Source organism: Rana temporaria, assembly GCF_905171775.1.
Source record: "Rana temporaria chromosome 5 unlocalized genomic scaffold, aRanTem1.1 chr5y, whole genome shotgun sequence".
NCBI lineage: Eukaryota > Metazoa > Chordata > Amphibia > Anura > Ranidae > Rana > Rana temporaria.
In genome coordinates this window covers 190,889-209,036 of record NW_024404466.1, presented here as the reverse complement: position 1 = coordinate 209,036, position 18,148 = coordinate 190,889, and the positions used below count along the sequence as shown (strand labels likewise).

At 55.9% G+C, this 18,148-nt stretch overlaps 1 protein-coding gene across 1 annotated transcript in view; it reads right to left on the bottom strand.

Annotated features, from left to right (window-relative positions):
• Nucleotides 1–9,597: 9,597 nt before the first annotated feature.
• The window catches only part of MAPK15 (mitogen-activated protein kinase 15), a 56,644-nt gene continuing 48,093 nt past the window's right edge, over nucleotides 9,598–18,148 (bottom strand). The window contains exon 14 of the mRNA XM_040334344.1: nucleotides 9,598–10,018. Within this exon, the coding sequence (XP_040190278.1) occupies nucleotides 9,830–10,018 (189 nt within the window). The 3' untranslated portion in view covers nucleotides 9,598–9,829. The remainder of the gene's footprint in view (nucleotides 10,019–18,148) is intronic.

The following is an 18,148-nucleotide window of genomic DNA, read 5'->3' as shown; positions in this document are numbered from 1 at the left end:
CTCAGGATAGAAAAAAGAAAGGGGGCCTCAGGATAGAAAAAAGAAAGGGGGCCTCAGGATAGAAAAAAGAAAGGGGGGCCTCAGAACAGAAAAAGAAAGGGGGGCCTCAGGATAGAAAAAGAAAGGGGGCCTCAGAATAGAAAAAGAAAAGGGGGCCTCAGGATAGAAAAAGAAAGGGGGCCTCGGAATAGAAAAAGAAAGGGGGGCCTCAGAATAGAAAAAAGAAAGGGGGGGCCTCGGGATAGAAAAAGAAAGGGGGCCTCGGAATAGAAAAAGAAAGGGGGGCCTCAGAATAGAAAAAAGAAAGGGGGGGCCTCGGGATAGAAAAAGAAAGGGGGCCTCGGAATAGAAAAAGAAAGGGGGGCCTCAGAATAGAAAAAAGAAAGGGGGCCTCGGGATAGAAAAAGAAAGGGGGCCTCAGAATAGAAAAAGAAAGGGGGCCTCGGAATAGAAAAAGAAAGGGGGCCTCGGAATAGAAAAAGAAAAGGGGGCCTCAGGATAGAAAAAGAAAAGGGGGCCTCAGGATAGAAAAAGAAAGGGGGGCCTCAGGATAGAAAAAGAAAAGGGGGCCTCAGGATAGAAAAAGAAAGGGGGCCTCAGGATAGAAAAAGAAAAGGGGGCCTCAGGATAGAAAAAGAAAAGGGGGCCTCAGGATAGAAAAAGAAAGGGGGCCTCGGAATAGAAAAAGAAAGGGGGGCCTCAGAATAGAAAAAAGAAAGGGGGCCTCGGGATAGAAAAAGAAAGGGGGCCTCAGAATAGAAAAAGAAAGGGGGCCTCAGAATAGAAAAAAGAAAAGGGGCCTCAGGATAGAAAAAGAAAGGGGGCCTCGGAATAGAAAAAGAAAAGGGGGCCTCAGGATAGAAAAAGAAAAGGGGGGCCTCAGAATAGAAAAAAGAAAAGGGGGGCCTCGGAATAGAAAAAGAAAGGGGGCCTCGGAATAGAAAAAGAAAGGGGGGGCCTCAGGATAGAAAAAGAAAAGGGGGCCTCAGGATAGAAAAAGAAAGGGGGCCTCGGAATAGAAAAAGAAAGGGGGCCTCGGAATAGAAAAAGAAAGGGGGGGCCTCAGGATAGAAAAAGAAAGGGGGCCTCAGGATAGAAAAAGAAAAGGGGGCCTCAGGATAGAAAAAGAAAAGGGGGCCTCAGGATAGAAAAAGAAAAGGGGGCCTCAGGATAGAAAAAGAAAAGGGGGCCTCAGGATAGAAAAAGAAAGGGGGGCCTCAGGATAGAAAAAGAAAAGGGGGCCTCAGGATAGAAAAAGAAAGGGGGCCTCAGGATAGAAAAAGAAAAGGGGGCCTCAGGATAGAAAAAGAAAAGGGGGCCTCAGGATAGAAAAAGAAAGGGGGGCCTCAGGATAGAAAAAGAAAGGGGGCCTCAGGATAGAAAAAAGAAAGGGGGCCTCGGAATAGAAAAAGAAAGGGGGGCCTCAGAATAGAAAAAAGAAAGGGGGCCTCAGGATAGAAAAAGAAAGGGGGCCTCAGGATAGAAAAAGAAAGGGGGCCTCAGGATAGAAAAAAGAAAGGGGGCCTCAGAATAGAAAAAGAAAAGGGGGCCTCAGGATAGAAAAAGAAAGGGGGGCCTCAGGATAGAAAAAGAAAGGGGGCCTCGGAATAGAAAAAGAAAGGGGGGCCTCAGAATAGAAAAAAGAAAGGGGGCCTCGGGATAGAAAAAGAAAGGGGGCCTCGGAATAGAAAAAGAAAGGGGGGCCTCAGAATAGAAAAAAGAAAGGGGGCCTCGGGATAGAAAAAGAAAGGGGGCCTCAGAATAGAAAAAGAAAGGGGGCCTCAGAATAGAAAAAAGAAAAGGGGCCTCAGGATAGAAAAAGAAAGGGGGCCTCGGAATAGAAAAAGAAAAGGGGGCCTCGGAATAGAAAAAGAAAAGGGGGCCTCAGGATAGAAAAAGAAAAGGGGGGCCTCAGAATAGAAAAAAGAAAAGGGGGGCCTCGGAATAGAAAAAGAAAGGGGGGGCCTCAGGATAGAAAAAGAAAGGGGGCCTCAGGATAGAAAAAGAAAGGGGGCCTCAGGATAGAAAAAGAAAGGGGGCCTCGGAATAGAAAAAGAAAGGGGGCCTCAGAATAGAAAAAGAAAGGGGGCCTCGGAATAGAAAAAGAAAGGGGGCCTCGGAATAGAAAAAGAAAAGGGGGCCTCGGAATAGAAAAAGAAAAGGGGGCCTCAGGATAGAAAAAGAAAAGGGGGGCCTCAGAATAGAAAAAAGAAAAGGGGGGCCTCGGAATAGAAAAAGAAAGGGGGGGCCTCAGGATAGAAAAAGAAAGGGGGCCTCAGGATAGAAAAAGAAAGGGGGCCTCGGAATAGAAAAAGAAAGGGGGCCTCGGAATAGAAAAAGAAAGGGGGGGCCTCAGGATAGAAAAAGAAAGGGGGCCTCAGGATAGAAAAAGAAAGGGGGCCTCAGAATAGAAAAAAGAAAAGGGGGGCCTCAGAATAGAAAAAAGAAAAGGGGGGCCTCGGAATAGAAAAAAGGAAAGGGGGCCTCAGAATAGAAAAAGAAAGGGGGGCCTCGGAATAGAAAAAAGAAAAGGGGGGCCTCAGAATAGAAAAAAGAAAAGGGGGGCCTCGGAATAGAAAAAAGGAAAGGGGGCCTCAGAATAGAAAAAGAAAGGGGGGCCTCGGAATAGAAAAAAGGAAAGGGGGGCCTCGGGATAGAAAAAGAAAGGGGGGCCTCGGGATAGAAAAAGAAAGGGGGGCCTCGGGATAGAAAAAGAAAGGGGGGCCTCAGAATAGAAAAAAGAGATTTTTAATACAGCTTACCTGTAAAATCTTTTTCTTGGAGTACATCACGGGACACAGAGCGGCATTCATTACTATATGGGTTATATGGAGTACCTTCAGGTGATGGACACTGGCAATCTCAAACAGGAAATGCCCCTCCCTATATAACCCCCTCCCATAGGAGGAGTACCTCAGTTTTGTAGCAAGCAGTATGCCTCCCAAAATGGTCCTCAAAAAAGAGGGGTGGGAGCTCTGTGTCCCGTGATGTACTCCAAGAAAAAGATTTTACAGGTAAGCTGTATTAAAAATCTCTTTTTCTTTATCGTACATCACGGGACACAGAGCGGCATTCATTACTATATGGGATGTCCCAAAGCAATGCTTACAATGAGGGGAGGGAGAACATCTCCAAGACAAAAGGATTTAATTTAGAGATATACTCAAATCATAATAAATCCAACTTAGTTGAGAAAAATAAAATTTTTAAATTTAACTCGAACAAGAGGAGCCCCCGGAATCCGAGGGTCTCAAACTGCAGCCTGCAGCACTGCCTGCCCGAAGGCAGTATCAGTATTCCTTCTTACGTCCAACTTGTAGAATTTTGTAAACGTGTGGACAGAAGACCAGGTTGCCGCCCTGCAAACTTGAGCCATAGAGATCTGGTGGTGTGCTGCCCAGGAGGCGCCCATGGCCCTAGTAGAATGAGCCTTTAATGATACTGGAGGAGGCAACCCTTTCAAGCCGTAGGCCTGAGTGATTAATTGCTTAATCCACCTAGAAATGGTGGGCTTTGCAGCTGCCTGCCCCTTCTTGGGCCCATCCGGTAGAATGAACAGCACATCTGTCTTCCGAATCTTCTTTGTAGCTTTAAGATAGGCCTTCATGGCCCTGACAATATCCAAGGTATGCAGCAACCCTTCCTTTCTGGAAGTAGGTTTAGGGAAGAAGGATGGTAATACCAAATCCTGGTTCAAATGAAAACTGGATATGACCTTCGGAAGGAAGGAAGGAAGGATGAGGGCGGAGAACGACCCTGTCCTTATGAAAAACAAGATATGGTTCCTTACAGGATAAGGCTGCCAGCTCCGAAACTCTTCTTGCGGAAACTATGGCAACCAAAAATACTAACTTCCTTGTCAGTAGAACCAAAGGAATATCAGCCAACGGCTCAAACGGTTGTTTCTGTAAACTTGACAGAACAAGATTTAAATCCCACGGACAAAGCGGGGATTTAACTGGAGGTCTAATACGTAAGACCCCTTGAAGGAAGGTCTTAACCAGCGAGTGGGTGGCCAGCGGCCGCTGAAACCACACTGACAGAGCAGAAATCTGTCCTTTGATTGTGCTTAATGCCAATCCTTTATCCACTCCTAGCTGGAGAAAACTTAATACTCTATCGATGGTAAATTTGCGAGAAAGCCATCGCTTGGACTCACACCAGCCTACATAGGCCTTCCAGACCCTGTAATAAATCACCCTAGAGACCGGTTTCCTGGCTCTGATTAGGGTAGAGATTACTTTCTGAGACAGACCTCTACCCCTGAGAATCAGGGATTCAGCTTCCAGGCCGTCAAATTTAGATGCCGTAAGGCAGGGTGGAGGATCGGACCTTGCGATAGCAGGTCTGGCCGTAGAGGAAGAGTCCACGGGTCTCCCACTACCATCCTTAAGATTAGTGAGTACCATGCTCTTCTGGGCCATGCTGGAGCTACCAGGATGACTGGTATGTGCTCCACCCGGATCCTGCGCAGCAGGCGGGGTAGTAACTGGAGCGGGGGAAACGCATAAAGAAGTTTGAACTGATGCCAAGGGCAAACCAACGCATCGGTTCCGCAGGCCATCGGATCCCTTGAGCGGGACATGAACCTGTCTAGTTTCTTGTTGAGTCTCGATGCCATGATATCCACGTCCGGCACTCCCCATCTTTGGCAGAGTGCTTGAAAGACTAGTGGATGCAGAGACCATTCCCCCGGCCATAGAGTCTGGCGGCTTAAGAAGTCCGCCTGAAAGTTGTCCACTCCTGGAATGAATATTGCCGATATGCAGGGCACATGAGCCTCTGCCCATAGAAGAATCAAGCTCACCTCTCTCTGAGCGGCTTGACTCCTGGTTCCCCCTTGGTGATTTATGTATGCCACGGCCGTGGCATTGTCTGATTGAATTCTCACCGGGAACCCCTGCAATTTTGACGTCCAAGCCCTGAGGGCTAGTCGAGCAGCTCTGAGCTCCAAGATGTTGATGGGCAACTGCTTCTCTGGCTTTGCCCAAGTACCTTGGCGAGTGCAACCATCCAAAATTGCTCCCCAGCCCGTCAGGCTGGCGTCTGTGGTCACTATCTTCCAAGCCACTGGGCTGAAAGACCTCCCCTTCAGTAGATTCTGAGGGTCTAACCACCAACACAGACTTTGTCGGACTCTTGATGAGAGCGGCAACGGGATATCCAAGGCCTGTGGCCTTCTGCTCCATGCTGACAGGATGGCTGCCTGTAGGATGCGAGTGTGGCTCTGGGCGTATGGTACCGCCTCGAATGTGGCCACCATCTTGCCTAGTAACCTCATACATAGGCGAATAGTCGGTTCTTTCTTGCTTAGAACCAGTAGGATTAATTCCTTGATGGCTTTTACCTTCCTCAGAGGTAGGAACACTCCTTGTTGTTCTGTGTCTAATCTCATGCCGAGATATTCCAACTGCTTTGTGGGCTGGAAAGCTGACTTTTCTCGATTTAGGACCCAGCCGAACCTCTCGAGGTATTGGACCGTGAGGGCCACTGCTCGCTCCAAGCCGGGAGACGAGTGATCTATGACTAGGAGGTCGTCCAGGTATGCTAGGATCGTGACCCCTTGGATCCTTAGTTTGGCTAGGATTGGAGCTAGGACCTTCGTGAACACCCGGGGGGCCGTAGCCAACCCGAAGGGAAGCGCCACGAATTGGAAGTGACGCGAAGCCACCATGAAGCGTAGATATCTTTGATGTGGCTGATAAATTGGAACATGAAGGTAGGCATCCTTTATGTCTATGGACGCCATGAAGTCGTCCTTCTGGAGTGTGGCAGCTGCTGACCGCACGGATTCCATCCGAAATGAGCGGATCTTTAGATATGCATTTACCATCTTTAGGTCCAAAATTGGCCTGACATCTCCCTTGGATTTCGGGATGATGAATAGGTTGGAGTAGAAACCCAGCCCCTGTTTTTCCAGGACTGGTACCTCTACTATTACTTCCTGGGAAAGTAGATGATCCAATGCCGATCTTAATGCGGCTCCCTTTTCCGGATCGTTTGGAATCCTCGACTTCTGGAAATGAGGAGGAGGAAACCTTAGGAAATCTAATTTGTAGCCTGTGGCCACGGAAGACCGTACCCACTCGTCGGGAATGCTGGCTTCCCAAATCTCTGAAAAGAGTCGCAGCCTTCCCCCCACCTTCGTGGGTGGGGGCGCCCCTTCATGAGGTAGACTTGGGGGCTGGTTTTGCTGGTTTGCGAAACCACTGCCTTTTGCCTCTAACAGCCTGTCCTTGTGATCTGCTGTTGAAGCCGAAGTTTGCTTTTGCAGGAGGCCGTCGATACTGCTTGGCATTAGAGGGCCCCTGCCCAGGGGAATACTGTCGTTTAAACGCAGGTCCCTGAACCTTCTTCTTAGTTGGCAAGAGAGTACTCTTGCCGTTTGAAATGGTCTGAATGTATTTATCTAGGTCTTCTCCGAAGAGTCGTCCTCCATGGAAGGGGAACCCTACCAGGAGCTTCTTGCATGGGGGCTCAGCCTCCCAGCTTTTTAACCATAAGAGTCTTCTCATATGGATAAGGGATAACGATAAACGTGACGCTTGCTGGATAGAATCCTTGATTGCGTCTACCGTAAAACATATGGCCTTAGGGACATCCGAAAATTTTTCTGCCTGCTGGGCCGGAATAAGTTTAAGCATCTGCTTAAATTGATCCGATAATGCTTGAGCGACCCCAATCGCAGCCACGGCTGGCTGTACTACTGCCCCTGCAGTAGTGAAGGAGTTCTTAAGTAGTGCTTCCAAGCGCTTATCAACTGGATCCTTGAACACCTGTATGTTTTCTACAGGGCATGTTAACGATCTGTTAACACATGAGATGGCTGCGTCCACTGCAGGAGTAGCCCATCTTTTGGAAAATTTTTCTTCCATAGGATATAGGACAGAGAACCTTTTAGGTGGTAAGAAGATCTTACTGGCTTGTTCCAATCTTGGAACAAAATTCCCTCTAATAGAGGATGGATCGGAAACACAGCATTGCTTTGAGGCGCCCTCAGTGAGCCCAAAGCTGAAACCGTCGATACCTGGAGATCTGGTACTGGCAAGTTGAATGCCCTATGGACCAAGTCCGACAATCCTTGAATCCACCAGCTCTCCCTCAGGGAGACTGCCCCAGACTCCTCTGTATCCGGGTCTTCGATCCCTGAACCTACTTGGTCCTTGTCCAAGAGGTCGTCCAATTCCCCTGAGGAAAGGACCTCCTCTTCTGAGGGTCCGCGCTCGGGCGACGGAGATCTATTCCGCTTACTGCCCCGCATAGCTGCGGATATCATTTTTCCCATGCTTTTCTGCATCTCTTTTAAAGAGGTGAGTAATACCTCCTCCGTGACCATCTTAGGGTTGGACTGACCCGCGTCAGCTCCAGCCCCAGATCCCGATGGTCCCAAGGCTCCCTGTAGGGAAAACAGCGGCATACCATGGTACAATACCGAGGTACACCTGCTACCTATTGGTATTTGGAACTATAAAAGTTAATTGTCCAAACACCTGTTTGGGGGATAAAAAAATGCTTCCTCTCCCCTAGATGACTTTTTTTTTTTTTTTTTTTTTTTTCGTTTTTGTTTCAAATCCAGGAAAGAAAAAACATTCTGTCCCCCTGAGTAGTATTGCAAAGAAAAACTATGAGATGGAAAAGAAACAGCCTATTTCTAGGCTTGAAAAAACAGTCCTCTGAAGACTGCAATATCCTTTCTGGCCACTGTGTGTCCTCGGCGCCCCGTGCTGCCGCTCTGGTCTTTCTCCTCAGTTCCAAAGTATTGAATGGAACAAACAAACAAGGAAGGGCCGCCCCTTCCTTTAAGCCACTGACCCACCCTTCCCCCCCCAGCAATCTCAAACAGGAAATGCCCCTCCCGACAGGGGGAGGGGGGGGGGGGATTTTGGGAGGAAGGGACCTCTCTGTTCCAGCAAACTGCAGCCTGCAGCCTGGAACCATGAGGAGGTCAGCGTTTTGCCTGCTTGCAGGCTCTGAGGAGGAAGACTGAATGGAGCATCGCCTGGAGGCCTGCAGGTAAGCAAAGCTCTCTGACACACACATATATTTTTATATAACACAGGCCCCACTCAATGCTTTTCCAACACTACAAGGGAGGTCACATCTTATGGGGAATAATACATAGAGAGCCATCCTATCTTTATGATATGTGACTAGTTTGCCAGATGCAGTGCATAACTTTAGGCATGTCCCCTGTGACCCCCCAGAAAAAACCTGCTAAGAACCAAGTTCCGCAAGTTTTCCCCTCACTTACCTGCTCCATGCCGCAGGACTTTGCCAAGCAAGAGGCCCAATCTTCCCCCATCTCCGTGGGGATGTCTAGACCTTCAGGCCCTGGGTTCCTATGAAGGATCCACTGTCCTGGGCCCATATAGCACCCTGGCAACAGAAAACTTTAGGTACGCAAAGGTTTCTAAGTTCTGGGCCCAGGGTCCAGCTCTCTAAAAAGAAAAGCATTATGGGCTATACCCCAAGGGTTTGGGGTCCGGTTACTGACCACTTTAGCGCTGAGGCTTTTTTGGACAGAACCGGTAGCTCACCTAATCCCAAGGATGCGGAGGCAAGCTAAACCATGACTAACACCTAAGACACTGGCGTAAAAACTGAGGTACTCCTCCTATGGGAGGGGGTTATATAGGGAGGGGCATTTCCTGTTTGAAGATTGCCAGTGTCTACACCTGAAGGTACTCCATATAACCCATATAGTAATGAATGCCGCTCTGTGTCCCGTGATGTACGATAAAGAAAAGAAAGGGGGGCCTCGGAATAGAAAAAAGGAAAGGGGGGCCTCGGGATAGAAAAAGAAAGGGGGGGCCTCGGAATAGAAAAAAGGAAAGGGGGGCCTCGGGATAGAAAAAGAAAGGGGGGGCCTCAGGATAGAAAAAGAAAGGGGGCCTCAGGACAACTATCTCCATGGAAGACTAGGAACGGCTCCTTACAGGGTGAGGCCAATACCTTGCAGAGGTGATGGCAATGAGGTCGGCCAAGGCAATATCCCAGTGAATACCACCCTGCAAATCGGCCCGACGTAGGAAGTGAGCAACAAGTTTGTACATCGGATGGAAAAATGGCGACTTAGCCAGCCTTCTAGTACCCAGAGGGGCGTGTTATGAAGAATCGGATATCACCAATGGAGGGGGGAGAAGCATAGCTTGCAGGGGAGGGTCAGACTTGGGGCCAATCAGGTGTTTCACACTCACATGTGCCAACAGGAGAAGAGAGCAGAAATATGTCCTCATCATTCTGTCCCTCCTCCTTCACTGTCCAATCACAGGCTGGGGGTGACGAGGGGACTGGATGGACACCCCCCTCCCCCATATATAGATTTTAGATGTCTGCGCTGATTTGCGGCTGTAGAGACGCGCTCTGTCTAATATCACTCAGCAGTGGATGGACGGGGGAGGGGAGATCTCCCCTCACTTCCTGTCCTTGAGACTTTTCACAAAGGGTGTCACCTGAACAGGAAGTGAGCAGAATCTCTTTCAGGGGGTCTCCCCCATCCATGTATTCTCACTGCAGAGAGGACGGGTCTGCTGGCAGCCATGTTGGAGAAGAGGTGGCGCCCTCTCATGGTGAGGTCAATAATGATGCGACACAACATTCTGAATAAATAGTCTGTATTGTGGACCAAGTGAAGAGTAAAAAAAAGAGAAAAAGGAAGGGGCCCCCTGGTGTCTCCGGGGCCCACAAAGTCCAGAATTTGCCTTATTTATTGCCGGTTGGCTGGTCCCGGGTCAGGCGAGGTACAAGGCACATATGTGGTCTGAACAGAGGGAGCGGGTCCCACGCCTGGAATACTCGGGCCCCAGAGAAGGGCCCCCAGCAGTGTCCCTCATGACTTGTCCGCCTGTAAACTCTGCAGGGCCGATTTACTGATTGTCCCGTAGGCCTGGCTGTAACTCTGGAAGGAAGCCTTGGGGTCACCCGCGGCCCCGACATTCGCCGCCCCCTGGAACATCTTCCGGCTGAACTTCTGAGCTGAACGCACCTCGCGGGTCTGCGGGGCCGGTGTGCGCGGGTTCTGTGGAGGAGAACAGAGTCTGATCACGTGTCCTGCCCTGGGAACCTACCTCAACCTTCTCCTGCCCTGGGAACCTACCTCAACGTGTCCCGCCCTGGGAACCTACCTCAACGTGTCCTGCCCTGGGAACCTACCTCAACGTGTCCTGCCCTGGGAACCTACCTCAACGTGTCCTGCCCTGGGAACCTACCTCAACGTGTCCTGCCCTGGGAACCTACCTCAACGTGTCCTGCCCTGGGAACCTACCTCACCGTGTCCTGCCCTGGGAACCTACCTCAACGTGTCCTGCCCTGGGAACCTACCTCACCGTGTCCTGCCCTGGGAACCTACCTCAACGTGTCCTGCCCTGGGAACCTACCTCAACGTGTCCTGCCCTGGGAACCTACCTCAACCTTCTCCTGCCCTGGGAACCTACCTCAACGTGTCCTGCCCTGGGAACCTACCTCAACGTGTCCTGCCCTGGGAACCTACCTCAACGTGTCGTGCCCTGGGCACCTACCTCAACGTGTCCTGCCCTGGGAACCTACCTCACCGTGTCCCGCCCTGGGAACCTACCTCACCGTGTCCTGCCCTGGGAACCTACCTCAACGTGTCCTGCCCTGGGAACCTACCTCAACGTGTCCTGCCCTGGGAACCTACCTCAACCTTCTCCTGCCCTGGGAACCTACCTCAACGTGTCCTGCCCTGGGAACCTACCTCAACGTGTCCTGCCCTGGGAACCTACCTCAACGTGTCGTGCCCTGGGCACCTACCTCAACGTGTCCTGCCCTGGGAACCTACCTCACCGTGTCCTGCCCTGGGAACCTACCTCAATGTGTCGTGCCCTGGGAACCTACCTCACCGTGTCCTGCCCTGGGCACCTACCTCAACCTTCTCCTGCCCTGGGAACCTACCTCAACGTGTCCTGCCCTGGGAACCTACCTCAACGTGTCCTGCCCTGGGAACCTACCTCAACCTTCTCCTGCCCTGGGAACCTACCTCAACGTGTCCTGCCCTGGGAACCTACCTCAACGTGTCCTGCCCTGGGAACCTACCTCAACGTGTCCTGCCCTGGGAACCTACCTCAATGTGTCCTACCCTGGGAACCTACCTCACCGTGTCCTGCCCTGGGAACCTACCTACCTCACCGTGTCCTGCCCTGGGAACCTACCTCACTGTGTCCTGCCCTGGGAACCTACCTCACCGTGTCCTGCCCTGGGAACCTACCTCAACGTGTCCTGCTCTGGGAACCTACCTCAATGTGTCCTACCCTGGGAACCTACCCCAACGTGTCCTGCCCTGGGAACCTACCTCAACGTGTCCTGCCCTGGGAACCTACCTCAAAGTGTCCTGCCCTGGGAACCTACCTCAAAGTGTCCTGCCCTGGGAACCTACCTCACCGCGTCCTGCCCTGGGAACCTACCTCAACGCGTCCCACCGTGTCGTGCCCTGGGAACCTACCTCAACGTGTCCTGCCCTGGGCACCCACCTCAACCTTCTCCTGCCCTGGGAACCTACCTCAACGTGTCCTGCCCTGGGAACCTACCTCAACGTGTCCTGCCCTGGGAACCTACCTCAACGTGTCCTGCCCTGGGAACCTACCTCAACGTGTCCTGCCCTGGGAACCTACCTCAAAGTGTCCTGCCCTGGGAACCTACCTCACTGCGTCCTGCCCTGGGAACCTACCTCAACGCGTCCTGCCCTGGGAACCTACCTCAACGTGTCCTGCCCTGGGAACCTACCGCACTGTATCCCACCCCGCACACCTACCCACAATCACCAACTAGGGTTGTACTCGGCAAATGCTCCGATACTTAATCCGATACCTGGACAGTCCGGGGCGATCGGTGCGGTGGGGGTGGGGAGATACAAGCACCGATCTCCCTCTATAGATTTCAATAAAGCATCTGACAGACACTTCTCCCCCTCCCCCTCCACATCCCCTCCCCCATGTCCCAGATCTGACAGACACTTCTCCCCCTCCCCCTCCACATCCCCTCCCCCATGTCCCAGATCTGACAGACACTTCTCCCCCTCCCCCTCCACATCCCCTCCCCCATGTCCCAGATCTGACAGACACTTCTCCCCCTCCCCCTCCACATCCCCCTCCCCCATGTCCCAGATCTGACAGACACTTCTCCCCCTCCCCCTCCACATCCCCTCCCCCATGTCCCAGATCTGACAGACACTTCTCCCCCTCCCCCTCCACATCCCCTCCCCCATGTCCCAGATCTGACAGACACTTCTCCCCCTCCCCCTCCACATCCCCCTCCCCCATGTCCCAGATCTGACAGACACTTCTCCCCCTCCCCCATGTCCCAGATCTGACAGACACTTCTCCCCCTCCCCCTCCACATCCCCTCCCCCATGTCCCAGATCTGACAGACACTTCTCCCCCTCCCCCTCCACATCCCCTCCCCCATGTCCCAGATCTGACAGACACTTCTCCCCCTCCCCCCCCCCTCCCCCATGTCCCAGATCTGACAGACACTTCTCCCCCTCCCCCATGTCCCAGATCTGACAGACACTTCTCCCCCTCCCCCTCCACATCCCCCTCCCCCATGTCCCAGATCTGACAGACACTTCTCCCCCTCCCCCATGTCCCAGATCTGACAGACACTTCTCCCCCTCCCCCTCCACATCCCCTCCCCCATGTCCCAGATCTGACAGACACTTCTCCCCCTCCCCCTCCACATCCCCCTCCCCCATGTCCCAGATCTGACAGACACTTCTCCCCTCCCCCTCCACATCCCCTCCCCCATGTCCCAGATCTGACAGACACTTCTCCCCCTCCCCCATGTCCCAGATCTGACAGACACTTCTCCCCCTCCCCCTCCACATCCCCTCCCCCATGTCCCAGATCTGACAGACACTTCTCCCCCTCCCCCTCCACATCCCCTCCCCCATGTCCCAGATCTGACAGACACTTCTCCCCCTCCCCCTCCACATCCCCTCCCCCATGTCCCAGATCTGACAGACACTTCTCCCCCTCCCCCTCCACATCCCCTCCCCCATGTCCCAGATCTGACAGACACTTCTCCCCCTCCCCCTCCACATCCCCTCCCCCATGTCCCAGATCTGACAGACACTTCTCCCCCTCCCCCTCCCCTCCCCCATGTCCCAGATCTGACAGACACTTCTCCCCCTCCCCCATGTCCCAGATCTGACAGACACTTCTCCCCCTCCCCCTCCACATCCCCCCCCCCATGTCCCAGATCTGACAGACACTTCTCCCCCTCCCCCATGTCCCAGATCTGACAGACACTTCTCCCCCTCCCCCTCCACATCCCCTCCCCCATGTCCCAGATCTGACAGACACTTCTCCCCCTCCCCCTCCACATCCCCCTCCCCCATGTCCCAGATCTGACAGACACTTCTCCCCTCCCCCTCCACATCCCCTCCCCCATGTCCCAGATCTGACAGACACTTCTCCCCCTCCCCCTCCACATCCCCCTCCCCCATGTCCCAGATCTGACAGACACTTCTCCCCCTCCCCCTCCACATTCCCCTCCCCCATGTCCCAGATCTGACAGACACTTCTCCCCCTCCCCCTCCACATCCCCTCCCCCATGTCCCAGATCTGACAGACACTTCTCCCCCTCCCCCTCCACATCCCCTCCCCCATGTCCCAGATCTGACAGACACTTCTCCCCCTCCCCCTCCACATCCCCTCCCCCATGTCCCAGATCTGACAGACACTTCTCCCCCCCCCCCTCCACATCCCCTCCCCCATGTCCCAGATCTGACAGACACTTCTCCCCCTCCCCCTCCACATCCCCTCCCCCATGTCCCAGATCTGACAGACACTTCTCCCCCTCCCCCTCCCCCATGTCCCAGATCTGACAGACACTTCTCCCCCTCCCCCATGTCCCAGATCTGACAGACACTTCTCCCCCTCCCCCTCCACATCCCCTCCCCCATGTCCCAGATCTGACAGACACTTCTCCCCCTCCCCCATGTCCCAGATCTGACAGACACTTCTCCCCCTCCCCCTCCACATCCCCTCCCCCATGTCCCAGATCTGACAGACACTTCTCCCCCTCCCCCTCCCCCTCCCCCATGTCCCAGATCTGACAGACACTTCTCCCCCTCCCCCTCCACATCCCCTCCCCCATGTCCCAGATCTGACAGACACTTCTCCCCCTCCCCCTCCACATCCCCTCCCCCATGTCCCAGATCTGACAGACACTTCTCCCCCTCCCCCTCCACATCCCCTCCCCCATGTCCCAGATCTGACAGACACTTCTCCCCCTCCCCCTCCACATCCCCCTCCCCCATGTCCCAGATCTGACAGACACTTCTCCCCCTCCCCCTCCACATCCCCTCCCCCATGTCCCAGATCTGACAGACACTTCTCCCCCTCCCCCTCCCCTCCCCCATGTCCCAGATCTGACAGACACTTCTCCCCCTCCCCCTCCACATCCCCTCCCCCATGTCCCAGATCTGACAGACACTTCTCCCCCTCCCCCTCCCACGGCTTTCAGATGCTGTATTGAAATCTATAGAGGGAGATCGGTGCTTGTATCTCCCCCACCCCCACCGCACCGATCGTCCCGGACTGTCCCTGTATACTCCCTTTGTTTCCTCTTCTGGGCTCCTGAGGTCCCCCTCCCCCATGTCCTTCTCCGCTCCCCCTCCCCCCATGTGCCAGATCTGTCAGGGTGAAGAGTGGAGGAAGGAGTCTGTAAATCTGTCATTTACCGGCTCCTTCCTTTTCTGAATGCACAGTGATCACTGACTGTCCAATCATAACTGAGCATTGTAATCAGTTTATGAATGGGGAGGAGCCTCTGTCTCCTGTGCAGATGAGACTGCAGAGAAAAGTGACTGGGGAATCTGTGTCCTCAACCCCTTTCCCTGACTCAGAGGGGAGATATCAGGGGTCTGTAGACACAGTCCACACCTCATCAGTGCCACCTCACCGGATCCTGCCCTGGACACCAACCTCACCGGATCCTGCCCCGGACACTCACCGGATCCTGCCCCGGACACCCACCTCACCGGATCCTGCCCCGGACACTCACCGGATCCTGCCCCGGACACCCACCTCACCGGATCCAGCCCCGGACACCCACCTCACCGGATCCTGCCCCAGACACCCACCTCACCGGATCCTGCCCCGGACACTCACCGGATCCTGCCCCGGACACCCACCTCACCGGATCCAGCCCCGGACACCCACCTCACCGGATCCTGCCCCAGACACCCACCTCACCGGATCCAGCCCCGGACACCCACCTCACCGGATCCTGCCCCGGACACCCACCTCACCGGATCCTGCCCCGGACACCCACCTCACCGGATCCAGCCCCGGACACCCACCTCACCGGATCCAGCCCCGGACACCCACCTCACCGGATCCTGCCCCAGACACCCACCTCACCGGATCCTGCCCCAGACACCCACCTCACCGGATCCTGCCCCGGACACCCACCTCACCGGATCCTGCCCTGGGAACCCACCTCACCGGATCCTGCCCCGGACACCCACCTCACCGGATCCTGCCCCGGACACCCACCTCACCGGATCCAGCCCCGGACACCCACCTCACCGGATCCTGCCCTGGATACCCACCTCACCGGATCCTGCCCTGGATACCCACCTCACCGGATCCTGCCCTGGACACCCACCTCACCGGATCCTGCCCTGGACACCCACCTCACCGGATCCTGCCCTGGATACCCACCTCACCGGATCCAGCCCCGGACACCCACCTCACCGGATCCAGCCCCGGACACCCACCTCACCGGATCCTGCCCTGGATACCCACCTCACCGGATCCTGCCCCGGATACCCACCTCACCGGATCCTGCCCTGGATACCCACCTCACCGGATCCTGCCCCGGACACCCACCTCACCGGATCCTGCCCCGGACACCCACCTCACCGGATCCAGCCCCGGACACCCACCTCACCGGATCCAGCCCCGGACACCCACCTCACCGGATCCAGCCCCGGACACCCACCTCACCGGATCCAGCCCCGGACACCCACCTCACCGGATCCTGCCCCAGACACCCACCTCACCGGATCCAGCCCCGGACACCCACCTCACCGGATCCAGCCCCGGACACCCACCTCACCGGATCCTGCCCCGGACACCCACCTCACCGGATCCAGCCCCGGACACCCACCTCACCGGATCCTGCCCCAGACACCCACCTCACCGGATCCAGCCCCGGACACCCACCTCACCGGATCCAGCCCCGGACACCCACCTCACCGGATCCAGCCCCGGACACTCACCGGATCCTGCCCCGGACACCCACCTCACCGGATCCTGCCCTGGACACCCACCTCACCGGATCCTGCCCCGGACACCCACCTCACCGGATCCAGCCCCGGACACCCACCTCACCGGATCCTGCCCTGGAAACCCACCTCACCGGATCCTGCCCTGGATACCCACCTCACCGGATCCTGCCCTGGATACCCACCTCACCGGATCCTGCCCTGGACACCCACCTCACCGGATCCTGCCCTGGACACCCACCTCACCGGATCCTGCCCTGGATACCCACCTCACCGGATCCAGCCCCGGACACCCACCTCACCGGATCCAGCCCCGGACACCCACCTCACCGGATCCTGCCCCGGACACCCACCTCACCGGATCCTGCCCCGGACACCCACCTCACCGGATCCTGCCCTGGGAACCCACCTCACCGGATCCTGCCCCGGACACCCACCTCACCGGATCCTGCCCCGGACACCCACCTCACCGGATCCAGCCCCGGACACCCACCTCACCGGATCCTGCCCTGGATACCCACCTCACCGGATCCTGCCCTGGATACCCACCTCACCGGATCCTGCCCTGGATACCCACCTCACCGGATCCTGCCCTGGACACCCACCTCACCGGATCCTGCCCTGGACACCCACCTCACCGGATCCTGCCCTGGATACCCACCTCACCGGATCCAGCCCCGGACACCCACCTCACCGGATCCAGCCCCGGACACCCACCTCACCGGATCCAGCCCCGGACACCCACCTCACCGGATCCTGCCCCGGACACCCACCTCACCGGATCCTGCCCCGGACACCCACCTCACCGGATCCTGCCCTGGGAACCCACCTCACCGGATCCTGCCCCGGACACCCACCTCACCGGATCCTGCCCCGGACACCCACCTCACCGGATCCAGCCCCGGACACCCACCTCACCGGATCCTGCCCTGGAAACCCACCTCACCGGATCCTGCCCTGGATACCCACCTCACCGGATCCTGCCCTGGATACCCACCTCACCGGATCCTGCCCTGGACACCCACCTCACCGGATCCTGCCCTGGACACCCACCTCACCGGATCCTGCCCTGGATACCCACCTCACCGGATCCAGCCCCGGACACCCACCTCACCGGATCCAGCCCCGGACACCCACCTCACCGGATCCTGCCCCGGATACCCACCTCACCGGATCCTGCCCTGGACACCCACCTCACCGGATCCTGCCCCGGATACCCACCTCACCGGATCCTGCCCCGGATACCCACCTCACCGGATCCTGCCCCGGACACCCACCTCACCGGATCCAGCCCCGGACACCCACCTCACCGGATCCTGCCACGGACACCCACCTCACCGGATCCTGCCCCGGACACCCACCTCACCGGATCCTGCCCTGGACACCCACCTCACCGGATCCAGCCCCGGACACCCACCTCACCGGATCCAGCCCCGGACACCCACCTCACCGGATCCAGCCCCGGACACCCACCTCACCGGATCCTGCCCCGGACACCCACCTCACCGGATCCTGCCCTGGATACCCACCTCACCGGATCCAGCCCCGGACACCCACCTCACCGGATCCTGCCCCGGACACCCACCTCACCGGATCCTGCCCCGGACACCCACCTCACCGGATCCTGCTCTGGACACCCACCTCACCGGATCCTGCCCTGGATACCCACCTCACCGGATCCTGCCCTGGACACCCACCTCACCGGATCCTGCCCTGGGAACCCACCTCACCGGATCCAGCCCCGGACACCCACCTCACCGGATCCTGCCCCGGACACCCACCTCCAATCACACTGACCCTGGTTTTCTGGCTCTCATATTCAGCACACACACAGCAGTGAAGCAAGAGGATGAACATAAGGATTTGTGACTTGTTCCACTTTACTGACCCCAGGAGGAC